The sequence below is a fragment of the Colossoma macropomum genome, unplaced genomic scaffold (genome assembly GCF_904425465.1).
Source record: "Colossoma macropomum unplaced genomic scaffold, Colossoma_macropomum, whole genome shotgun sequence".
In the NCBI taxonomy this organism is placed as follows: domain Eukaryota; kingdom Metazoa; phylum Chordata; class Actinopteri; order Characiformes; family Serrasalmidae; genus Colossoma; species Colossoma macropomum.
Window position 1 is genome coordinate 47,954,579 of NW_023494791.1, and position 26,174 is coordinate 47,980,752.

The 26,174-nt window shown below is 40.8% G+C and overlaps 3 protein-coding genes across 6 annotated transcripts; all 3 read left to right on the forward strand.

The window, feature by feature from the left end:
* Positions 1-3,915: 3,915 nt before the first annotated feature.
* LOC118811022 lies at positions 3,916-6,754 on the forward strand. 3 transcript variants are annotated; one of them, XR_005007455.1, is made up of 4 exons: positions 3,916-4,292; positions 4,612-4,665; positions 5,312-6,146; positions 6,198-6,754. XR_005007455.1 is itself a non-coding variant. In XM_036575216.1 (3 exons), exons 2-3 carry the CDS (start codon positions 4,655-4,657, stop codon positions 6,069-6,071), a joined length of 771 nt encoding a protein of 256 aa, XP_036431109.1. In that variant the 5' UTR covers positions 3,916-4,292; positions 4,579-4,654; the 3' UTR covers positions 6,072-6,754. The 3 variants fall into 3 exon arrangements, 2 of the variants coding, with proteins under 2 accessions (XP_036431109.1, XP_036431108.1); XM_036575216.1 differs by having other exon boundaries at positions 4,579-4,665; positions 5,312-6,754; XM_036575215.1 differs by having other exon boundaries at positions 5,312-6,754.
* Positions 6,755-15,904: 9,150 nt separating this feature from the next.
* LOC118811113 lies at positions 15,905-18,064 on the forward strand. The gene is made up of 3 exons (XM_036575323.1): positions 15,905-16,284; positions 16,604-16,657; positions 17,305-18,064. Exons 2-3 carry the CDS (start codon positions 16,644-16,646, stop codon positions 18,062-18,064), a joined length of 774 nt encoding a protein of 257 aa, XP_036431216.1. The 5' UTR covers positions 15,905-16,284; positions 16,604-16,643.
* Positions 18,065-22,050: 3,986 nt separating this feature from the next.
* Positions 22,051-25,069, forward strand: LOC118811023. 2 transcript variants are annotated; one of them, XM_036575218.1, is made up of 3 exons: positions 22,051-22,319; positions 22,606-22,692; positions 23,340-25,069. In XM_036575218.1, exons 2-3 carry the CDS (start codon positions 22,682-22,684, stop codon positions 24,097-24,099), a joined length of 771 nt encoding a protein of 256 aa, XP_036431111.1. In that variant the 5' UTR covers positions 22,051-22,319; positions 22,606-22,681; the 3' UTR covers positions 24,100-25,069. The 2 variants fall into 2 exon arrangements, with proteins under 2 accessions (XP_036431111.1, XP_036431110.1); XM_036575217.1 differs by having other exon boundaries at positions 22,058-22,319; positions 22,639-22,692.
* The last annotated feature ends 1,105 nt before the right edge of the window (positions 25,070-26,174 follow it).

The following is a 26,174-nucleotide window of genomic DNA, read 5'->3' on the forward strand; positions in this document are numbered from 1 at the left end:
ACATCTACAAGGTGGACTGACAAGGTAGGAGTGTCTAATAGAGTGGACAGTGAGTGGACACAGTGTTTAAAAACTCCAGCAGCACTGCTGTGTCTGATGTCTTCTTCATGTTTTCTCTTCTTTGACGATGAGGACTCACCCTCACAGTGTCTTGAGCTAAATAATAAGTCTGATCCTCCATTTGTCAAAATTTGGGTTCTCAAACTTCTCACAATACAAAACAGTCAGCCAGCACCGGCAGGAAGCCCTGATTCTTCTTCTTTCTACATCTTCCAGCCGGAGCTACAGCGCCACCAAATTTAAGCTGCCGCTTCAGCATAAAAGTGCAAAAAAGCGCCCTCTAGAGTGTATTTAAGTGTTTAAGAGTGTATATTTCAGTAAGAAACTGTGAGTATTAGTGTAAGGCCTTCAGTGGTCAAAAATAAGGAAAAAACAAACACCTGTGTGATAATGCTAAGTTCTGCTAGCATCTCTGTGGGATTCTAGTAGTATGCCAGCACTAAGCTAGCCGTGATTGAAAATCACAGATTTTTTTGACCGTTCTAGATTAAATGCGGACCTTTGAAGCTTGTTAAAGAACTTGTTTTATTTTAAGCTTTTAACAAACATTTTGGCATATTTGACCTTGTAGTCGTTTTAGGAAGGAGACCTGCTGCCGCTGTTTTCCATTTCTAAGAGCTGACTGGAACCTGGTTAGACTCCGGCTCTTATTCTCAGGGAGTGACATATCTAGAACCTCCAGAAGGCCTAAAGTGACTTTTTTTCTCACAAAATGGTCCCATTTTAAATCAAAACGTGATTGATTGATTCCACGTCAGAAACTATGTTAATCTTACATTTCAGGCTTTCAGTTCAGCTCCTGAAGTCCTGACCAGTGGGAAACTAGCTTGGCTGTATCTGCCTAGATACCACAGAGAAAACAGTCCTGATTGAATAAAATTCTTTTGGGCATTTAATCCTTTTAAAGGTGTTTAAAATAAAAAATGACATAAAAGTATAACTGCAATACTTGCAGAGTTAAAATACAAGTGTGATGATTGTGATAAATAAAAAATAGAAATTACAGACGTGTAACAAGATAAAAGATTTTGAGGCCTACTCTGAAGGTCTAGAAGGCCCTGAGGTTTCTCCACTGGTATCTTTCAATAACATGACTTTAAACTGTTCTGTAGGAATCTAAAAAGAGAAGAAAGCTGTTCTTCAGTTCAGGCGGACTTGCAGGCCGAAGAACCATCAGCATGGCTTTCATGTAAGTAATGTTTAACTTAGAACTTATTAATGTTACTGTAGTTGTTGTATATCTGGTTCAAGAATAGTTCGTAGGGACGATTTGAGAAATAAAGAACAAAAAAAGAGATTTTGAGCGTTTATTATTACTGTGTCCACTACAGAATGAGTATTCCTGTCTCCAGCATGGACCTTGAACATCTGTTATTAAAAAAAGTAATACTGAGTCTAGACGGTCAGCTGGAGCCCGTCCTCAAGACCAACCTGCAGTTTGCAATGGCAGCGGTGGACGTACTGCCTGCTGCGATGAAGAAGAAAACAGAGCTGCTGGTGGAAGGAGACAAGGTGTTGGTCAAATTCTACAGCGATAAACAGCCGCAGCTGCAGGTCATAGCGTTTCAGGACTCCAAAGGCACCAAACTTCACCAGAAAATTACAGTTGACAGACCTTTAAAGACAAGTGACATTGATAGGGCTTACTTCACTGGCCACAGTTGTCCTCATGCCACACCCTGTAGGGAGCAAGCTATTAAATCTTTATTTTACTCAGGTAATAGAGAAATAAAAGTGATCTGCGAAGAGCTGAGAATAACCTTTACGACCTCTGAGCCTGAAGACACCATTCTGGTACCCTAGACTGCTCATAAATTGGGATGAAAAATGTAAAATTGTAAAGGTTTGAGTGGTTGGGGCTTCTGTGCAATCAGTAGTCTATGTTCAAACCATTGGGCTGAAATGGTAGGCAGGTTAGGTTCTGTTACATGTCCATTGTAGTTGCTTACACTGTAATACACCGATCAGGCATAACATTCTGACCACCTCCTTGTTTCTACGCTCATTGTCCATTTTATCAGCTCCACTTACTATATAGGTGCACTTTGTAGTTCTACAGTTACAGACTGTAGTCCATCTGTTTCTCTGATACTTTGTTAGCCCCCTTTTACCCTGTTCTTCAGTGGTCAGGACCCCCATGGACCCTCACAGAGCAGGTACTATTTGGGTGGTGGATCATTCTCAGCACTGCAGTAACACTGACGTGGTGGTGGTGTGTTAGTGTGTGTTGTGCTGGTCTGAGTAGGTCAGACACAGCAGTGCTGCTGGAGTTTTTAAACACTGTGTCCACTCACTGTCCACTCTATTAGACACTCCTACCTTGTCAGTCCATCTTGTAGATGTAAAGTCAGAGACGATAGCTCATCTGCTGCTGCAGTTTGTGTTGGTCATCCTCTAGTCCTTCATCAGTGGTCACAGGACAATGAGTGTAGAAACAAGGATAATAATGTTATAATGTCATAATGTTATGCCTGATTGGTGCCTGTCACCATATCAGAAACATAGCTTAGATTGTCAGTGTCACAGGACAACTTTCAGATTTAACATTTAACAAAATTACAACTATTCACAATTCTGTCAGAATTAACCAGGGCATTTTGAATTCGCCAGGGTGGATTTGATCTGAAACGCTTAATTGTAGAGAAACTAATGATTCGCATTTACTATCCAAAATCACTACCAGGGGTCGCCATGACTACAACATAAATATAGACATTTTATTTACTATCCAAAACCACCAGTGAACCTACACATTTTAAGTCAAAATCTTCTCAAATGATCATAAAACAGTGTCTCAGACATCAAGTAGTAAATTCATAAACATTTCATGTAGTAACTTTCTGTGAGGGAGCTTTTAGAGGTGGACGTCTGGTTCCTATCACCACCACTGTGAACAAACTCCCCAGATGTTTCTCTAGAATGCAGAGTTGGTTCAAAGTTTAAAGTGTGTGTCTGTATAATCTGTGGATCATGTTCAAAAGCGTAATGCATTAATAAAGAAAATCCATAAAACGTGATGTTGTGTTGTGACTGAATGGAGTCAGATGATGATGCATGAACATCTGACTAACAGTGCTCCACCCACATAGGAAAGTGGGCAAAATGTGGAAGCACAAGGTGGGTGTTTCTAATAAAGTGGCCAGTTAGTGGAAGCACAAGGTAGGGGTTTCTAATAAAGTGGCCAGTTAGTGTAAGCACAAGGTGGGTGTTTCTAATAAAATGACCAGCGAGTGTAAGCACAAGGTGGGTGTTTATAATAAAATGGCCAGTGTGTGGAAGCACAAGGTGGGTGTTTCTAATAAAGTGGCCAGTTAGTGAAAGCACAAGGTGGGTGTTTCTAATAAAGCGGAAGCACAAGGTGGGTGTTTCTAATAAAATGACCAGCGAGTGTAAGCACAAGGTGGCTGTTTCTAATAAAATGGCCAGTGTGTGGAAGCACAAGGTGGGTGTTTCTAATAAAGCGGAAGCACAAGGTGGGCGTTTCTAATAAAGTGGCCAATAAGGGGAAGCATAAGATGAGTGTTTAGAATAAAGTGTCCAGTGAGTGGAAGCACAAAGTAGGTGTTTCTGATAAAGTGACCAGTTAATAGAAGCACAAGGTAGGTGTTTCTAATAAAGTGGCCAGTTAGTGAAAGCACAAGGTTGGTGTTTCTAATAAAGTGGCCAGTGAGTGGAAGCACAAAGTGGGTGTTTCTAATAAAGTGGCCAGTTAGTGAAAGCACAAGGTGGGTGTTTCTAATAAAGTGGCCAGCGAGTGTAAGCACAAGGTGGGTGTTTCTAATAAAGTGGCTAGCGAGTGTAAGCACAAGGCGGGTGTTTCTAATAAAATGGCCAGCGAGTGTAAGCACAAGGTGGGTGTTTCTAATAAAGCGGAAGCACAAGGTGGGTGTTTCTAATAAAGTGGCCGGTTAGTGAAAGCACAAGGTGGGCGTTTCTAATAAAGTGGCCAATGACAGGAAGTACAGGGTTGGTATTTATAATAAAGTGTACGAGTGTAAAGGTTTCTGTGATTTTCCTCTCTGCTACATTCACTGTACTGTGTCATTTTGCGCATGTGCCTTTAAGAAAGCAGGGAGGTGCTGAGGGGGCTGTGTTTCATGGTAAAATGAAAGTAAGCGTTCACTCAGGAAATGAAACTGAACTCATCAAGCTGATGTGGAAGGTTTGGGAATATTTACAGGTGTTTCAGTCAGGAAAGCAACTCGTTGGAGTGAAGGAAATCTACAGCACTGGTAAGTTTATCCAACACTCAGTCCATCAGTACCAACACTCTTAAAAAGAATGTCTTCATTGTAGTAAATCCATAGAAGAACCACTTTTGGTTCTCTAAAGAACCTTTCAGTGGATAGCTCTATAAAGAAGCACTATCATAAAGGAGATGTTTGTGACATTGAGAGCAAGGGACTTTCTTACACATTCTTTATGAATCTGTTGGTGGGAGTGCCTCAGTTGTAGTACTATGATATGGTTTTATGGCTTTATGTAGCATTACATGAAAATCAAACACATTTCTTTCAGATCTTACATCTACAGCCAATGTATTTTGAACAGGTTCATCAGGACTGATATTTGTTTTAGGAGACCTGTTTACATCATGTCCTCACTGTAAGTATTCATTTCTGTTCTTTTCCTGTATGTTGCTTATGGTGCATCTCTGCATCTCATTTTCACCTCATTAAATATTAAATCCTAATTTTCATACAAGTTGGTGCCGTTGTTCTATAAATAAAATCCCTTAAAATCCATAATTTATTCACTCACCAGACAGCACATTTCTATGTAATGTGTCATTATGGAAATCAAGTTTAATAAAGACATCTAGTAGTTATTGTTTATTTTATGTGACTTGACCAAAATCGAAACTGGAATGCCGGACACATCAGATCAAAAGCCAAAACAAAAACTGAACATTTTGTTTACACTTTGCTGACAACACTTCAGAGGAGATAACTGATAAATAAACAATTTTAAATATTAAAAGTTGTAAAATTATGAAAAGCTAATTAGGGTTTCACAAAGGCATATAAAGTTGAATTCAGGAGCACCTCTGCTATAATTATAAAAACAAATTAATATGTACAGCGCATGGATGTGCCTTTAGAGCTCTCGTCTAGCAGTCTGAAGAGCCACTTTGGCCAATAAAATCATCCAAAAAAATAGACTGAATGGACTGATGGAGTGAAAGAAGTCAGAATCTGATATAAAAATTCATGACTTGTGCAACTAATTTATCACAACTTTGTTTTCCTAGAACGTTTGAAGTTGACCCTGACACAGAGGGCATTCTGTCCGTGAAGTGTGAGCTGAAAGGGAAGGGCTGTAAGGACAGCGTTCTCCTCTCCAACCTGGATTTTGCTGAGAGCATCTTCAGGCACCATCCTCTCAGCAAAGCTACGAGTCTTCTGGTCAAAGGAGAATGGCAGTGTGTCCGAATCGGCGAAGCTGAGGACATCATCTACACCGTAACGTCAGAGAATAATCAGGGCCGCCTCGACGGCTGCATCTACTGCGAGGATGACGTCAGCGAGTCGGACGTCAAGAGCATCCACTTCAGCATGCACTCCTGCCAAAACGAGATCAAGTCCTGCTTCGTTCAAGCTAAAGAGGCAGCTAATGCAAAAAACTTAGAAGCGCTAAAAATCGCATGCAACAGGTTTTCGATCACCTACACCGTTAGGAACACACCAGAGAAGATGGTGACAATCAAAACAAAGTGCCAGTTTAAACTCGCTCCCATAAATGTTGAAGGATTGCTTGAAAGGAAATGCTGGATGGAGAAAGAGAAGGCGGGCTGTAAAGTGTTGAACGCAGGGCTTGACCATCTCATTAATAAGTATCTCACCATGCCTGATGCTCCGAAGTACAACTGTAAATTTATTATACAGGGAGATGGAGAAATAGCCGAAATTATTTCAACTTGTGCCTCCAACAAGCCTCAGGAACAATTCGTACTAATGAACAACGACTATTCAAGGACGACCATGTATCCACCATCATGGAGGAAAAGCTGATGAGACATACAGAATTGGATTAGACATAGGATGATACTGGATACAGGACATGTTGGACAAAAGATGTTCTTGCATATGGGACCCTATTGAACACAGAAAGATATTAAACACAGGACAATATTGGACATGGGACACTATAGAACTCAGGACTCTATTGTACACAGGATACTGTTGGACACTCTTAAACACAGGACGCTATTGGACACAGAACATTGTTGGACCCAGGTTGCTATTAAATACAGGATGCTATTAATCATGGGACGCTATTGGACACAGGACACTATTGGACACAGGACACTATTAAACACGGGGCGCTATTGGACACAGGACACTATCAATCACAGGATGCTATTGGAGACAGAGCACTATTAAACACGGGGCGCTATTGGACAAAAGATGCCATTGAGCACAAAATGCTATTGGACACAGGATGTTATAGAACACGGGACACATCGGACACAGGGCACTATTCAACACAAGACGCTATTGGACACAGGACACTATCAATCACAGGATGCTATTGGAGACAGAGCACTATGAATCACGGGACGCTATTGGACAAAAGATGGTCTTTGAGCACAAAATGCTATTGGACACAGGATGTTATAGAACACGGGACACTATCGGACACAGGGCACTATTCAACACAAGATGCTATTGGACACAAGGAGACAAGGTGTTGGTCAAATTCTACAGCGATAAACAGCCGCAGCTGCAGGTCATAGCGTTTCAGGACTCCAAAGGCACCAAACTTCACCAGAAAATTACAGTTGACAGACCTTTAAAGACAAGTGACATTGATAGGGCTTACTTCACTGGCCACAGTTGTCCTCATGCCACACCCTGTAGGGAGCAAGCTATTAAATCTTTATTTTACTCAGGTAATAGAGAAATAAAAGTGATCTGCGAAGAGCTGAGAATAACCTTTACGACCTCTGAGCCTGAAGACACCATTCTGGTACCCTAGACTGCTCATAAATTGGGATGAAAAATGTAAAATTGTAAAGGTTTGAGTGGTTGGGGCTTCTGTGCAATCAGTAGTCTATGTTCAAACCATTGGGCTGAAATGGTAGGCAGGTGGTCGGGGGGGGTGGGGGGGGTGCTCAAAGTTGGGAGACTAAAGAACGTAAACTATAAATTTGAAGTTACAGTTACAATATTGTCATATATCTAATAACTTGCTGTCCACTGAAAAACGTGTATCTCTAAAATAACTTTATAGTGTAGTACGAACAGTAACTTTACAGGAGAGGGCAAAAAACTTCAGTGTAGGATAATTTAAACAGGTTTTATTCCAAGAGATTTTGGAGCATTTCTACACATCCATTCATCACAAAATCTTCACGCAGTGTGAACAGCTGCCGCGTTCAAATGATGTAGAAAAATTAATACTGACAAAAATGGAGATGCATGTATTTTTTGTTTTAGTTATTTTTGGATACAGTCAACCATCAATGGGCCTCGTTCACCGACCGTTCTCAAGAAGAGATTCTTCTTAAAACCCACCCAAACGCAGTTTTGACGAAGATTCTGATGTTCACCAATGTTTTCTTGTTTAGGATTTGAAGGACACGACATGAATCTGATGTAGGCGTTTCCTCAAGAACACTTTTAAGAGCAAACGTAAGAAGATGTTGGACAATGAGGACCAATATTATTAACTGGAATGATGTTTTCTGAAACTTATTCAGTGTATCAGTTGTTGCTCTTGGCAGTGGCAGGTTTTCTCCGTTGTTTGTCACTGAAATCATTTCTAGGGAGGCGCCGTAATTTCAGCTACGGAATATTTTCTGTTCTGAAGTGTCACGTTCTGTTTTCAGCCGAAAGAGAAAAAAGCTAAAGATTAACCCGGCCTACAGCGAAGTGGAAACACTCAACTAATAATGAAATCAACAGAGAAACACTCAAACACGGTTCGCTGCAGCTGCCTTTAGCTCACATGCGTTTTAGTTTTAAATTTACTTTTGATTTAATGAAATTCTAAATCAATTTTGTGTGACTCAGTAGATTTTATGTCACTCTTAAAAAAATACACCGGTCAGGCATTACATTCTGACCACCTCCTTGTTTCTACACTCATTGTCCATTTTATCAGCTCCACTTACTATATAGGTGCACTTTGTAGTTCTACAGTTACAGACTGTAGTCCATCTGTTTCTCTGATACTTTGTTAGCCCCCTTTTACCCTGTTCTTCAGTGGTCAGGACCCCCATGGACCCTCACAGAGCAGGTACTATTTGGGTGGTGGATCATTCTCAGCACTGCAGTAACACTGACGTGGTGGTGGTGTGTTAGTGTGTGTTGCGCTGGTCTGAGTAGGTCAGACACAGCAGTGCTGCTGGAGTTTTTAAACACTGTGTCCACTCACTGTCCACTCTATTAGACACTCCTACCTTGTCAGTCCATCTTGTAGCTGTAAAGTCAGAGACGATAGCTCATCTGCTGCTGCAGTTTGTGTTGGTCATCCTCTAGTCCTTCATCAGTGGTCACAGGACAATGAGTGTAGAAACAAGGATAATAATGTTATAATGTCATAATGTTATGCCTGATTGGTGCCTGTCACCATATCAGAAACATAACTTAGATTGTCAGTGTCACAGGGCAACTTTCAGATTTAACATTTAACAAAATTACAACTATTCATAATTCTGTCAGAATTAACCAGGGCATTTTGAATTCGCCAGGGTGGATTTGATCTGAAACGCTTAATTGTAGAGAAACTAATGATTCGCATTTACTATCCAAAATCACTACCAGGGGTCGCCATGACTACAACACAAATATAGACATTTTATTTACTATCCAAAACCACCAGTGAACCTACACATTTTAAGTCAAAATCTTCTCAAAATGATCATAAAACAGTGTCTCAGACATCAAGTAGTGAATTCATAAACATTTCATGTAGTAACTTTCTGTGAGGGAGCTTTTAGAGGTGGATGTCTGGTTCCTATCACCACCACTGTGAACAAACTCCCCAGATGTTTCTCTAGAATGCAGAGTTGGTTCAAAGTTTAAAGTGTGTGTCTGTATAATCTGTGGATCATGTTCAAAAGCGTAATGCATTAATAAAGAAAATCCATAAAACGTGATGTTGTGTTGTGACTGAATGGAGTCAGATGATGATGCATGAACATCTGACTAACAGTGCTCCACCCACATAGGCATTCTTTCATAGCAACTGTTACCATGCTAAACAGGCTTTACTGAAAGTGGGCAAAATGTGGAAGCACAAGGTGGGTGTTTCTAATAAAGTGGCCAGTTAGTGGAAGCACAAGGTAGGGGTTTCTAATAAAGTGGCCAGTTAATAGAAGCACAAGGTAGGTGTTTCTAATAAAGTGGCCAGTTAGTGAAAGCACAAGGTGGGTGTTTCTAATAAAGTGGCCAGTTAGTGTAAGCACAAGGTGGGTGTTTCTAATAAAATGGCCAGTGTGTGGAAGCACAAGGTGGGTGTTTCTAATAAAGCGGAAGCACAAGGTGGGTGCTTCTAATAAAATGACCAGCGAGTGTAAGCACAAGGTGGCTGTTTCTAATAAAATGGCCAGTGTGTGGAAGCACAAGGTGGGTGCTTCTAATAAAGTGGCCAGTTAGTGAAAGCACAAGGTGGGCGTTTCTAATAAATTGGCCAATAAGGGGAAGCATAAGATGAGTGTTTAGAATACAGTGGCCAGTTAGTGAAAGCACAAGGTGGGTGTTTCTAATAAAGTGGCCAATGAGTGGAAGCACAAAGTGGGTGTTTCTAATAAAGTGGCCAGTTAGTGAAAGCACAAGGTGGGTGTTTCTAATAAAGTGGCTAGCGAGTGTAAGCACAAGGTGGGCGTTTCTAATAAAGTGGCCAATGACAGGAAGTACAGGGTTGGTATTTATAATAAAGTGTACGAGTGTAAAGGTTTCTGTGATTTTCCTCTCTGCTGCATTCACTGTACTGTGTCATTTTGCGCATGTGCCTTTAAGAAAGCAGGGAGGTGCTGAGGGGGCTGTGTTTCATGGTAAAATGAAAGTAAGCGTTCACTCAGGAAATGAAACTGAACTCATCAAGCTGATGTGGAAGGTTTGGGAATATTTACAGGTGTTTCAGTCAGGAAAGCAACTCGTTGTTGGAGTGAAGGAAATCTACAGCACTGGTAAGTTTATCCAACACTCAGTCCATCAGTACCAACACTCTTAAAAAGAATGTCTTCATTGTAGTAAATCCATAGAAGAACCACTTTTGGTTCTCTAAAGAACCTTTCAGTGGATAGCTCTATAAAGAAGCACTATCATAAAGGAGATGTTTGTGACATTGAGAGCAAGGGACTTTCTTACACATTCTTTATGAATCTGTTGGTGGGAGTGCCTCAGTTGTAGTACTATGATATGGTTTTATGGCTTTATGTAGCATTACATGAAAATCAAACACATTTCTTTCAGATCTTACATCTACAGCCAATGTATTCTGAACAGGTTCATCAGGACTGATATTTGTTTTAGGAGACCTGTTTACATCATGTCCTCACTGTAAGTATTCATTTCTGTTCTTTTCCTGTATGTTGCTTATGGTGCATCTCTGCATCTCATTTTCACCTCATTAAATATTAAATCCTAATTTTCATACAAGTTGGTGCCGTTGTTCTATAAATAAAATCCCTTAAAATCCATAATTTATTCACTCACCAGACAGCGCATTTCTATGTAATGTGTCATTATGGAAATCAAGTTTAATAAAGACATCTAGTAGTTATTGTTTATTTTATGTTACTTGACCAAAATCGAAACTGGAATGCCGGACACATCAGATCAAAAGCCAAAATCAAAAACTGAACATTTTGTTTACACTTTGCTGACAACACTTCAGAGGAGATAACTGATAAATAAACAATTTTAAATATTAAAAGTTGTAAAATTATGAAAAGCTAATTAGGGTTTCACAAAGGCATATAAAGTTGAATTCAGGAGCACCTCTGCTATAATTATAAAAACAAATTAATATGTACAGCGCATGGATGTGCCTTTAGAGCTCTCGTCTAGCAGTCTGAAGAGCCACTTTGGCCAATAAAATCATCCAAAAAATAGACTGAATGGACTGATGGAGTGAAAGAAGTCAGAATCTGATATAAAAATTCATGACTTGTGCAACTAATTTATCACAACTTTGTTTTCCTAGAACGTTTGAAGTTGACCCTGACACGGAGGGCATTCTGTCCGTGAAGTGTGAGCTGAAAGGGAAGGCTGTAAGGACAGCGTTCTCCTCTCCAACCTGGATTTTGCTGAGAGCATCTTCAGGCACCATCCTCTCAGCAAAGCTACGAGTCTTCTGGTCAAAGGAGAATGGCAGTGTGTCCGAATCGGCGAAGCTGAGGACATCATCTACACCGTAACGTCAGAGAATAATCAGGGCCGCCTCGACGGCTGCATCTACTGCGAGGATGACGTCAGCGAGTCGGACGTCAAGAGCATCCACTTCAGCATGCACTCCTGCCAAAACGAGATCAAGTCCTGCTTCGTTCAAGCTAAAGAGGCAGCTAATGCAAAAAACTTAGAAGCGCTAAAAATCGCATGCAACAGGTTTTCGATCACCTACACCGTTAGGAACACACCAGAGAAGATGGTGACAATCAAAACAAAGTGCCAGTTTAAACTCGCTCCCATAAATGTTGAAGGATTGCTTGAAAGGAAATGCTGGATGGAGAAAGAGAAGGCGGGCTGTAAAGTGTTGAACGCAGGGCTTGACCATCTCATTAATAAGTATCTCACCATGCCTGATGCTCCGAAGTACAACTGTAAATTTATTATACAGGGAGATGGAGAAATAGCCGAAATTATTTCAACTTGTGCCTCCAACAAGCCTCAGGAACAATTCGTACTAATGAACAACGACTATTCAAGGACGACCATGTATCCACCATCATGGAGGAAAAGCTGATGAGACATACAGAATTGGATTAGACATAGGATGATACTGGATACAGGACATGTTGGACAAAAGATGTTCTTGCATATGGGACACTATTGAACACAGAAAGATATTAAACACAGGACAATATTGGACATGGGACACTATAGAACTCAGGACTCTATTGTACACAGGATACTGTTGGACACTCTTAAACACAGGACGCTATTGGACACAGAACATTGTTGGACCCAGGTTGCTATTAAATACAGGATGCTATTAATCATGGGACGCTATTGGACACAGGACACTATTGGACACAGGACACTATTAAACACGGGGCGCTATTGGACACAGGACACTATCAATCACAGGATGCTATTGGACACAGGACACTATTAAACACGGGGCGCTATTGGACACAGGACACTATCAATTACAGGATGCTATTGGACACAGGACACTATTAAACACGGGGCGCTATTGGACACAGGACACTATCAATCACAGGATGCTATTGGAGACAGAGCACTATTAAACACGGGGCGCTATTGGACAAAAGATGCCATTGAGCACAAAATGCTATTGGACACAGGATGTTATAGAACACGGGACACATCGGACACAGGGCACTATTCAACACAAGACGCTATTGGACACAGGACACTATCAATCACAGGATGCTATTGGAGACAGAGCACTATGAATCACGGGACGCTATTGGACACAAGGAGACAAGGTGTTGGTCAAATTCTACAGCGATAAACAGCCGCAGCTGCAGGTCATAGCGTTTCAGGACTCCAAAGGCACCAAACTTCACCAGAAAATTACAGTTGACAGACCTTTAAAGACAAGTGACATTGATAGGGCTTACTTCACTGGCCACAGTTGTCCTCATGCCACACCCTGTAGGGAGCAAGCTATTAAATCTTTATTATACTCAGGTAATAGAGAAATAAAAGTGATCTGCGAAGAGCTGAGAATAACCTTTACGACCTCTGAGCCTGAAGACACCATTCTGGTACCCTAGACTGCTCATAAATTGGGATGAAAAATGTCAAATTGTAAAGGTTTGAGTGGTTGGGGCTTCTGTGCAATCAGTAGTCTATGTTCAAACCATTGGGCTGAAATGGTAGGCAGGTGGTCGGGGGGGGTGGGGGGGTGCTCAAAGTTGGGAGACTAAAGAACGTAAACTATAAATTTGAAGTTACAGTTACAATATTGTCATATATCTAATAACTTGCTGTCCACTGAAAAACGTGTATCTCTAAAATAACTTTATAGTGTAGTACGAACAGTAACTTTACAGGAGAGGGCAAAAAAATTCAGTGTAGGATAATTTAAACAGGTTTTATTCCAAGAGATTTTGGAGCATTTCTACACATCCATCCATCACAAAATCTTCACGCAGTGTGAACAGCTGCCGCGTTCAAATGATGTAGAAAAATTAATATTGACAAAAATGGAGATGCATGTATTTTTTGTTTTAGTTATTTTTGGATACAGTCAACCATCAATGGGCCTCGTTCACCGACCGTTCTCAAGAAGAGATTCTTCTTAAAACCCACCCAAACGCAGTTTTGACGAAGATTCTGATGTTCACCAATGTTTTCTTGTTTAGGATTTGAAGGACACGACATGAATCTGATGTAGGCGTTTCCTCAAGAACACTTTTAAGAGCAAACGTAAGAAGATGTTGGACAATGAGGACCAATATTATTAACTGGAATGATGTTTTCTGAAACTTATTCAGTGTATCAGTTGTTGCTCTTGGCAGTGGCAGGTTTTCTCCGTTGTTTGTCACTGAAATCATTTCTAGGGAGGCGCCGTAATTTCAGCTACGGAATATTTTCTGTTCTGAAGTGTCACGTTCTGTTTTCAGCCGAAAGAGAAAAAAGCTAAAGATTAACCCGGCCTACAGCGAAGTGGAAACACTCAACTAATAATGAAATCAACAGAGAAACACTCAAACACGGTTCGCTGCAGCTGCCTTTAGCTCACATGCGTTTTAGTTTTAAATTTACTTTTGATTTAATGAAATTCTAAATCAATTTTGTGTGACTCAGTAGATTTTATGTCACTCTTAAAAAAATACACCGGTCAGGCATTACATTCTGACCACCTCCTTGTTTCTACACTCATTGTCCATTTTATCAGCTCCACTTACTATATAGGTGCACTTTGTAGTTCTACAGTTACAGACTGTAGTCCATCTGTTTCTCTGATACTTTGTTAGCCCCCTTTTACCCTGTTCTTCAGTGGTCAGGACCCCCATGGACCCTCACAGAGCAGGTACTATTTGGGTGGTGGATCATTCTCAGCACTGCAGTAACACTGACGTGGTGGTGGTGTGTTAGTGTGTGTTGCGCTGGTCTGAGTAGGTCAGACACAGCAGTGCTGCTGGAGTTTTTAAACACTGTGTCCACTCACTGTCCACTCTATTAGACACTCCTACCTTGTCAGTCCATCTTGTAGCTGTAAAGTCAGAGACGATAGCTCATCTGCTGCTGCAGTTTGTGTTGGTCATCCTCTAGTCCTTCATCAGTGGTCACAGGACAATGAGTGTAGAAACAAGGATAATAATGTTATAATGTCATAATGTTATGCCTGATTGGTGCCTGTCACCATATCAGAAACATAACTTAGATTGTCAGTGTCACAGGGCAACTTTCAGATTTAACATTTAACAAAATTACAACTATTCATAATTCTGTCAGAATTAACCAGGGCATTTTGAATTCGCCAGGGTGGATTTGATCTGAAACGCTTAATTGTAGAGAAACTAATGATTCGCATTTACTATCCAAAATCACTACCAGGGGTCGCCATGACTACAACACAAATATAGACATTTTATTTACTATCCAGAACCACCAGTGAACCTACACATTTTAAGTCAAAATCTTCTCAAAATGATCATAAAACAGTGTCTCAGACATCAAGTAGTAAATTCATAAACATTTCATGTAGTAACTTTCTGTGAGGGAGCTTTTAGAGGTGGACGTCTGGTTCCTATCACCACCACTGTGAACAAACTCCCCAGATGTTTCTCTAGAATGCAGAGTTGGTTCAAAGTTTAAAGTGTGTGTCTGTATAATCTGTGGATCATGTTCAAAAGCGTAATGCATTAATAAAGAAAATCCATAAAACGTGATGTTGTGTTGTGACTGAATGGAGTCAGATGATGATGCATGAACATCTGACTAACAGTGCTCCACCCACATAGGAAAGTGGGCAAAATGTGGAAGCACAAGGTGGGTGTTTCTAATAAAGTGGCCAGTTAGTGGAAGCACAAGGTAGGGGTTTCTAATAAAGTGGCCAGTTAGTGTAAGCACAAGGTGGGTGTTTCTAATAAAATGACCAGCGAGTGTAAGCACAAGGTGGGTGTTTCTAATAAAATGGCCAGTGTGTGGAAGCACAAGGTGGGTGTTTCTAATAAAGTGGAAGCACAAGGTGGGTGCTTCTAATAAAATGACCAGTGAGTGTAAGCACAAGGTGGCTGTTTCTAATAAAATGGCCAGTGTGTGGAAGCACAAGGTGGGCGTTTCTAATAAAGTGGCCAATAAGGGGAAGCATAAGATGAGTGTTTAGAATAAAGTGTCCAGTGAGTGGAAGCACAAAGTAGGTGTTTCTGATAAAGTGACCAGTTAATAGAAGCACAAGGTAGGTGTTTCTAATAAAGTGGCCAGTTAGTGAAAGCACAAGGTTGGTGTTTCTAATAAAGTGGCCAGTGAGTGGAAGCACAAACTGGGTGTTTCTAATAAAGTGGCCAGTTAGTGAAAGCACAAGGTTGGTGTTTCTAATAAAGTGGCCAGTGAGTGGAAGCACAAAGTGGGTGTTTCTAATAAAGTGGCCAGTTAGTGAAAGCACAAGGTGGGTGTTTCTAATAAAGTGGCTAGCGAGTGTAAGCACAAGGCGGGTGTTTCTAATAAAATGGCCAGCGAGTGTAAGCACAAGGTGGGTGTTTCTAATAAAGCGGAAGCACAAGGTGGGTGTTTCTAATAAAGTGGCCGGTTAGTGAAAGCACAAGGTGGGCGTTTCTAATAAAGTGGCCAATGACAGGAAGTACAGGGTTGGTATTTATAATAAAGTGTACGAGTGTAAAGGTTTCTGTGATTTTCCTCTCTGCTGCATTCACTGTACTGTGTCATTTTGCGCATGTGCCTTTAAGAAAGCAGGGAGGTGCTGAGGGGGCTGTGTTTCATGGTAAAATGAAAGTAAGCGTTCACTCAGGAAATGAAACTGAACTCATCAAGCTGATGTGGAAGGTTTGGGAATATTTACAGGTGTTTCAGTCAGGAAAGCAACTCGTTGTTAGAGTGAAGGAAATCTACAGCACTGGTAAGTTTATCCAACACTCAGTCCATCAGTACCAACACTCTTAAAAAGAATGTCTTCATTGTAGTAAATCCATAGAAGAACCACTTTTGGTTCTCTAAAGAACCTTTCAGTGGATAGCTCTATAAAGAAGCACTATCATAAAGGAGATGTTTGTGACATTGAGAGCAAGGGACTTTCTTACACATTCTTTATGAATCTGTTGGTGGGAGTGCCTCAGTTGTAGTACTATGATATGGTTTTATGGCTTTATGTAGCATTACATGAAAATCAAACACATTTCTTTCAGATCTTACATCTACAGCCAATGTATTTTGAACAGGTTCATCAGGACTGATATTTGTTTTAGGAGACCTGTTTACATGATGTCCTCACTGTAAGTATTCATTTCTGTTCTTTTCCTGTATGTTGCTTATGGTGCATCTCTGCATCTCATTTTCACCTCATTAAATATTAAATCCTAATTTTCATACAAGTTGGTGCCGTTGTTCTATAAATAAAATCCCTTAAAATCCATAATTTATTCACTCACCAGACAGCGCATTTCTATGTAATGTGTCATTATGGAAATCAAGTTTAATAAAGACATCTAGTAGTTATTGTTTATTTTATGTTACTTGACCAAAATCGAAACTGGAATGCCGGACACATCAGATCAAAAGCCAAAATCAAAAACTGAACATTTTGTTTACACTTTGCTGACAACACTTCAGAGGAGATAACTGATAAATAAACAATTTTAAATATTAAAAGTTGTAAAATTATGAAAAGCTAATTAGGGTTTCACAAAGGCATATAAAGTTGAATTCAGGAGCACCTCTGCTATAATTATAAAAACAAATTAATATGTACAGCGCATGGATGTGCCTTTAGAGCTCTCGTCTAGCAGTCTGAAGAGCCACTTTGGCCAATAAAATCATCCAAAAAAATAGACTGAATGGACTGATGGAGTGAAAGAAGTCAGAATCTGATATAAAAATTCATGACTTGTGCAACTAATTTATCACAACTTTGTTTTCCTAGAACGTTTGAAGTTGACCCTGACACGGAGGGCATTCTGTCCGTGAAGTGTGAGCTGAAAGGGAAGGGCTGTAAGGACAGCGTTCTCCTCTCCAACCTGGATTTTGCTGAGAGCATCTTCAGGCACCATCCTCTCAGCAAAGCTACGAGTCTTCTGGTCAAAGGAGAATGGCAGTGTGTCCGAATCGGCGAAGCTGAGGACATCATCTACACCGTAACGTCAGAGAATAATCAGGGCCGCCTCGACGGCTGCATCTACTGCGAGGATGACGTCAGCGAGTCGGACGTCAAGAGCATCCACTTCAGCATGCACTCCTGCCAAAACGAGATCAAGTCCTGCTTCGTTCAAGCTAAAGAGGCAGCTAATGCAAAAAACTTAGAAGCGCTAAAAATCGCATGCAACAGGTTTTCGATCACCTACACTGTTAGGAACACACCAGAGAAGATGGTGACAATCAAAACAAAGTGCCAGTTTAAACTCGCTCCCATAAATGTTGAAGGATTGCTTGAAAGGAAATGCTGGATGGAGAAAGAGAAGGCGGGCTGTAAAGTGTTGAACGCAGGGCTTGACCATCTCATTAATAAGTATCTCACCATGCCTGATGCTCCGAAGTACAACTGTAAATTTATTATACAGGGAGATGGAGAAATAGCCGAAATTATTTCAACTTGTGCCTCCAACAAGCCTCAGGAACAATTCGTACTAATGAACAACGACTATTCAAGGACGACCATGTATCCACCATCATGGAGGAAAAGCTGATGAGACATACAGAATTGGATTAGACATAGGATGATACTGGATACAGGACATGTTGGACAAAAGATGTTCTTGCATATGGGACACTATTGAACACAGAAAGATATTAAACACAGGACAATATTGGACATGGGACACTATAGAACTCAGGACTCTATTGTACACAGGATACTGTTGGACACTCTTAAACACAGGACGCTATTGGACACAGAACATTGTTGGACCCAGGTTGCTATTAAATACAGGATGCTATTAATCATGGGACGCTATTGGACACAGGACACTATTGGACACAGGACACTATTAAACACGGGGCGCTATTGGACACAGGACACTATCAATCACAGGATGCTATTGGAGACAGAGCACTATTAAACACGGGGCGCTATTGGACAAAAGATGCCATTGAGCACAAAATGCTATTGGACACAGGATGTTATAGAACACGGGACACATCGGACACAGGGCACTATTCAACACAAGACGCTATTGGACACAGGACACTATCAATCACAGGATGCTATTGGAGACAGAGCACTATGAATCACGGGACGCTATTGGACAAAAGATGGTCTTTGAGCACAAAATGCTATTGGACACAGGATGTTATAGAACACGGGACACTATCGGACACAGGGCACTATTCAACACAAGATGCTATTGGACACAAGGAGACAAGGTGTTGGTCAAATTCTACAGCGATAAACAGCCGCAGCTGCAGGTCATAGCGTTTCAGGACTCCAAAGGCACCAAACTTCACCAGAAAATTACAGTTGACAGACCTTTAAAGACAAGTGACATTGATAGGGCTTACTTCACTGGCCACAGTTGTCCTCATGCCACACCCTGTAGGGAGCAAGCTATTAAATCTTTATTATACTCAGGTAATAGAGAAATAAAAGTGATCTGCGAAGAGCTGAGAATAACCTTTACGACCTCTGAGCCTGAAGACACCATTCTGGTACCCTAGACTGCTCATAAATTGGGATGAAAAATGTAAAATTGTAAAGGTTTGAGTGGTTGGGGCTTCTGTGCAATCAGTAGTCTATGTTCAAACCATTGGGCTGAAATGGTAGGCAGGTGGTCGGGGGGGGTGGGGGGGTGCTCAAAGTTGGGAGACTAAAGAACGTAAACTATAAATTTGAAGTTACAGTTACAATATTGTCATATATCTAATAACTTGCTGTCCACTGAAAAACGTGTATCTCTAAAATAACTTTATAGTGTAGTACGAACAGTAACTTTACAGGAGAGGGCAAAAAACTTCAGTGTAGGATAATTTAAACAGGTTTTATTCCAAGAGATTTTGGAGCATTTCTACACATCCATTCATCACAAAATCTTCACGCTGTGTGAACAGCTGCCGCGTTCAAATGATGTAGAAAAATTAATACTGACAAAAATGGAGATGCATGTATTTTTTGTTTTAGTTATTTTTGGATACAGTCAACCATCAATGGGCCTCGTTCACCGACCGTTCTCAAGAAGAGATTCTTCTTAAAACCCACCCAAACGCAGTTTTGACGAAGATTCTGATGTTCACCAATGTTTTCTTGTTTAGGATTTGAAGGACACGACATGAATCTGATGTAGGCGTTTCCTCAAGAACACTTTTAAGAGCAAACGTAAGAAGATGTTGGACAATGAGGACCAATATTATTAACTGGAATGATGTTTTCTGAAACGTATTCAGTGTATCAGTTGTTGCTCTTGGCAGTGGCAGGTTTTCTCCGTTGTTTGTCACTGAAATCATTTCTAGGGAGGCACCGTAATTTCAGCTACGGAATATTTTCTGTTCTGAAGTTTCACGTTCTGTTTTCAGCCGAAAGAGAAAAAAGCTAAAGATTAACCCGGCCTACAGCGAAGTGGAAACACTCAACTAATAATGAAATCAACAGAGAAACACTCAAACACGGTTCACTGCAGCTGCCTTTAGCTCACATGCGTTTTAGTTTTAAATTTACTTTTGATTTAATGAAATTCTAAATCAATTTTGTGTGACTCAGTAGATTTTATGTCACTCTTAAAAAAATACACCGGTCAGGCATAACATTCTGACCACCTCCTTGTTTCCACACTCATTGTCCATTTTATCAGCTCCACTTACTATATAGGTGCACTTTGTAGTTCTACAGTTACAGACTGTAGTCCATCTGTTTCTCTGATACTTTGTTAGCCCCCTTTTACCCTGTTCTTCAGTGGTCAGGACCCCCATGGACCCTCACAGAGCAGGTACTATTTGGGTGGTGGATCATTCTCAGCACTGCAGTAACACTGACGTGGTGGTGGTGTGTTAGTGTGTTGCGCTGGTCTGAGTAGGTCAGACACAGCAGTGCTGCTGGAGTTTTTAAACACTGTGTCCACTCACTGTCCACTCTATTAGACACTCCTACCTTGTCAGTCCATCTTGTAGATGTAAAGTCAGAGACGATAGCTCATCTGCTGCTGCAGTTTGTGTTGGTCATCCTCTAGTCCTTCATCAGTGGTCACAGGACAATGAGTGTAGAAACAAGGATAATAATGTTATAATGTCATAATGTTATGCCTGATTGGTGCCTGTCACCATATCAGAAACATAGCTTAGATTGTCAGTGTCACAGGGACAACTTTCAGATTTAACATTTAACAAAATTACAACTATTCATAATTCTGTCAGAATTAACCAGGGCATTTTGAATTCGCCAGGGTGGATTTGATCTGAAACGCTTAATTGTAGAGAAACTAATGATTCGCATTTACTGTCCAAAATCACTACCAGGGGTCGCCATGACTACAACACAAATATAGACATTTTATTTACTATCCAGAACCACCAGTGAACCTACACATTTTAAGTCAAAATCTTCTCAAAATGATCATAAAAACAGTGTCTCAGACATCAAGTAGTAAATTCATAAACATTTCATGTAGGAACTTTCTGTGAGGGAGCTTTTAGAGGTGGACGTCTGGTTCCTATCACCACCACTGTGAACAAACTCCCCAGATGTTTCTCTAGAATGCAGAGTTGGTTCAAAGTTTAAAGTGTGTGTCTGTATAATCTGTGGATCATGTTCAAAAGCGTAATGCATTAATAAAGAAAATCCATAAAACGTGATGTTGTGTTGTGACTGAATGGAGTCAGATGATGATGCATGAACATCTGACTAACAGTGCTCCACCCACATAGGCATTCTTTCATAGCAACGGTTACCATGCTAAACAGGCTTTACTGAAAGTGGGCAAAATGTGGAAGCACAAGGTGGGTGTTTCTAATAAAGTGGCCAGTTAGTGGAAGCACAAGGTAGGGGTTTCTAATAAAGTGGCCAGTTAATAGAAGCACAAGGTAGGTGTTTCTAATAAAGTGGCCAGTTAGTGAAAGCACAAGGTGGGTGTTTCTAATAAAGTGGCCAGTTAGTGTAAGCACAAGGTGGGTGTTTCTAATAAAATGGCCAGTGTGTGGAAGCACAAGGTGGGTGTTTCTAATAAAGCGGAAGCACAAGGTGGGTGCTTCTAATAAAATGACCAGCGAGTGTAAGCACAAGGTGGGCTGTTTCTAATAAAATGGCCAGTGTGTGGAAGCACAAGGTGGGTGCTTCTAATAAAGTGGCCAGTGGGAAGCATAGTAGGTGATAAAGGCCAGTGGTGGAGCACAAGTGGGGTTTCTAATAAAGTGGCCAATAAGGGGAAGCATAAGATGAGTGTTTAGAATACAGTGGCCAGTTAGTGAAAGCACAAGGTGGGTGTTTCTAATAAAGTGGCCAGTGAGTGGAAGCACAAAGTGGGTGTTTCTAATAAAGTGGCCAGTTAGTGAAAGCACAAGGTGGGTGTTTCTAATAAAGTGGCTAGCGAGTGTAAGCACAAGGCGGGTGTTTCTAATAAAATGGCCAGCGAGTGTAAGCACAAGGTGGGTGTTTCTAATAAAGCGGAGCACAGGTGGGGTTTCAATAAGTGCGGTAGTGAAGCACAAGGTGGGCGTTTCTAATAAAGTGGCCAATGACAGGAAGTACAGGGTTGGTATTTATAATAAAGTGTACGAGTGTAAAGGTTTCTGTGATTTTCCTCTCTGCTACATTCACTGTACTGTGTCATTTTGCGCATGTGCCTTTAAGAAAGCAGGGAGGTGCTGAGGGGGCTGTGTTTCATGGTAAAATGAAAGTAAGCGTTCACTCAGGAAATGAAACTGAACTCATCAAGCTGATGTGGAAGGTTTGGGAATATTTACAGGTGTTTCAGTCAGGAAAGCAACTCGTTGTTGGAGTGAAGGAAATCTACAGCACTGGTAAGTTTATCCAACACTCAGTCCATCAGTACCAACACTCTTAAAAAGAATGTCTTCATTGTAGTAAATCCATAGAAGAACCACTTTTGGTTCTCTAAAGAACCTTTCAGTGGATAGCTCTATAAAGAAGCACTATCATAAAGGAGATGTTTGTGACATTGAGAGCAAGGGACTTTCTTACACATTCTTTATGAATCTGTTTGTGGGAGTGCCTCAGTTGTAGTACTATGATATGGTTTTATGGCTTTATGTAGCATTACATGAAAATCAAACACATTTCTTTCAGATCTTACATCTACAGCCAATGTATTTTGAACAGGTTCATCAGGACTGATATTTGTTTTAGGAGACCTGTTTACATCATGTCCTCACTGTAAGTATTCATTTCTGTTCTTTTCCTGTATGTTGCTTATGGTGCATCTCTGCATCTCATTTTCACCTCATTAAATATTAAATCCTAATTTTCATACAAGTTGGTGCCGTTGTTCTATAAATAAAATCCCTTAAAATCCATAATTTATTCACTCACCAGACAGCACATTTCTATGTAATGTGTCATTATGGAAATCAAGTTTAATAAAGACATCTAGTAGTTATTGTTTATTTTATGTGACTTGACCAAAATCGAAACTGGAATGCCGGACACATCAGATCAAAAGCCAAAATCAAAAACTGAACATTTTGTTTACACTTTGCTGACAACACTTCAGAGGAGATAACTGATAAATAAACAATTTTAAATATTAAAAGTTGTAAAATTATGAAAAGCTAATTAGGGTTTCACAAAGGCATATAAAGTTGAATTCAGGAGCACCTCTGCTATAATTATAAAAACAAATTAACATGTACAGCGCATGGATGTGGCTTTAGAGCTCTCGTCTAGCAGTCTGAAGAGCCACTTTGGCCAATAAAATCATCCAAAAAAATAGACTGAATGGACTGATGGAGTGAAAGAAGTCAGAATCTGATATAAAAATTCATGACTTGTGCAACTAATTTATCACAACTTTGTTTTCCTAGAACGTTTGAAGTTGACCCTGACACGGAGGGCATTCTGTCCGTGAAGTGTGAGCTGAAAGGGAAGGGCTGTAAGGACAGCGTTCTCCTCTCCAACCTGGATTTTGCTGAGAGCATCTTCAGGCACCATCCTCTCAGCAAAGCTACGAGTCTTCTGGTCAAAGGAGAATGGCAGTGTGTCCGAATCGGCGAAGCTGAGGACATCATCTACACCGTAACGTCAGAGAATAATCAGGGCCGCCTCGACGGCTGCATCTACTGCGAGGATGACGTCAGCGAGTCGGACGTCAAGAGCATCCACTTCAGCATGCACTCCTGCCAAAACGAGATCAAGTCCTGCTTCGTTCAAGCTAAAGAGGCAGCTAATGCAAAAAACTTAGAAGCGCTAAAAATCGCATGCAACAGGTTTTCGATCACCTACACCGTTAGGAACACACCAGAGAAGATGGTGACAATCAAAACAAAGTGCCAGTTTAAACTCGCTCCCATAAATGTTGAAGGATTGCTTGAAAGGAAATGCTGGATGGAGAAAGAGAAGGCGGGCTGTAAAGTGTTGAACGCAGGGCTTGACCATCTCATTAATAAGTATCTCACCATGCCTGATGCTCCAAAGTACAACTGTAAATTTATTATACAGGGAGATGGAGAAATAGCCGAAATTATTTCAACTTGTGCCTCCAACAAGCCTCAGGAACAATTCGTACTAATGAACAACGACTATTCAAGGACGACCATGTATCCACCATCATGGAGGAAAAGCTGATGAGACATACAGAATTGGATTAGACATAGGATGATATTGGATACAGGACATGTTGGACAAAAGATGTTCTTGCATATGGGACACTATTGAACACAGAAAGATATTAAACACAGGACAATATTGGACATGGGACACTATAGAACTCAGGACTCTATTGTACACAGGATACTGTTGGACACTCTTAAACACAGGACGCTATTGGACACAGAACATTGTTGGACCCAGGTTGCTATTAAATACAGGATGCTATTAATCATGGGACGCTATTGGACACAGGACACTGTTGGGCATAAGATGTCATCGGGCACAAAACGCTTTTGGACGTAGGACATTATAGAACACGGGACGCTATTGGACACAGGACACTATCAATTACAGGATGCTATTGGACACAGGACACTATTAAACACGGGGCGCTATTGGACACAGGACACTATCAATCACAGGATGCTATTGGAGACAGAGCACTATTAAACACGGGACGCTATTGGACAAAAGATGCCATTGAGCACAAAATGCTATTGGACACAGGATGTTATAGAACACGGGACACATCGGACACAGGGCACTATTCAACACAAGACGCTATTGGATACAGGACACAATCACAGGATGCTATTGGACACGGGGCACTATTAGACACAGGATGCTATTGGACACAGGACACTATGAATCACGGGATGCTAGTGGACACAGGGCACTATTAGACACAGCACGCTATTGGACACAGGACACTGTTGGACAAAAGATGCCATCGGGCACAAAATGCTATTGGACACAGGACACTGTTGGACAAAAGATGCCATCGGGCACAAAATGCTATTGGACACAGGATGTTACAGAACATGGGAGACTATTGGACATGGCTCTATTAAACATGGGACACTATTGGACACAGGGCACTATTAAACATGGGACACTATTGGACACATGGCTCTATTAAACATGGGACACTATTGGACACAGGGCACTATTAAACATGGGACACTATTAGACACAGGACACTATCAATCACAAGATGCTATTGGGCACGGGTTGCTGTTGGACACTAGACACTGTTGGACACAGGACACTTTTGGACAAAAGATGCCATCGGGCACAAAATGCTATTGGACACAGGACGTTACAGAACATGGGAGACTATTGGACATGGCACTATTAAACATGGGACACTATTGACACAGGGCACTATCAATCAAAAGATGCTATTGGGCGCGGGTTGCTGTTGGACACTAGATGCTGTTGGACAGAGGACTCTATATGACAGTGGACACTATTAAACACAGAATTCTATTGGAGACGTTATCCCAGGTTCTGTTAATCTAAACAGCAGCACCCTCCAAATCAGGATAATGTCTGTGTGGACTGGGTGACCCCTACAATATTTGATCTTAATCATTTTAGTCTAATACTCTAAAAATCATAACCAGAGTTTTTCCCTTGGTGGACGGAGGACGTAGTGCTTTGAGACAGTTGCTAAACAGTGATTGGCTGAGTGTCGTGTCATTCAGAACAGAAGGAATGCAATATTCTACGGTGAAACTGTTTGAGGACACTTGTTTATAACTCTGTATATATTCTGATCATTATTATCGTAATCGTATTGATACCTAAGACTGATCATGTAGCTGTTAACCCTTATGTACTGTAGGAAGGCGTCATTTTCACAAAATAAACTGTGTTCTTTAATCAAATGTGAGTGAAGTCCTGTTCAATTTCACAGTTTAAAGGCTTAAAAGGTCTGAAAGTGAAGAAGGTGGTGGGAGCAGAAAAGGCTGGGCTTGAGGAGAGAGAGGCCAGCTGGATCTGGGACCGTCATTGTGGTCTGTGATGCTGATGTTTTTGGTAGATCTCCAGATGAGAAGGAAAAAAGACGGCGCTATTCATCAATTCCTTATGGTCGACTTTTCAGACACAGACAAACGCAGGCTTGACCTTCCCATATGAAAAAAACCCAAATGTATTTATTAAATATATTTTTGCAGTGGATGAAAACGGCCAAAAATGCACTTGTTGAGTATGTTTTAAAATGCATTTTAACCTCTTCAACTCCTTGAGACCACCGGTGGTTCCAA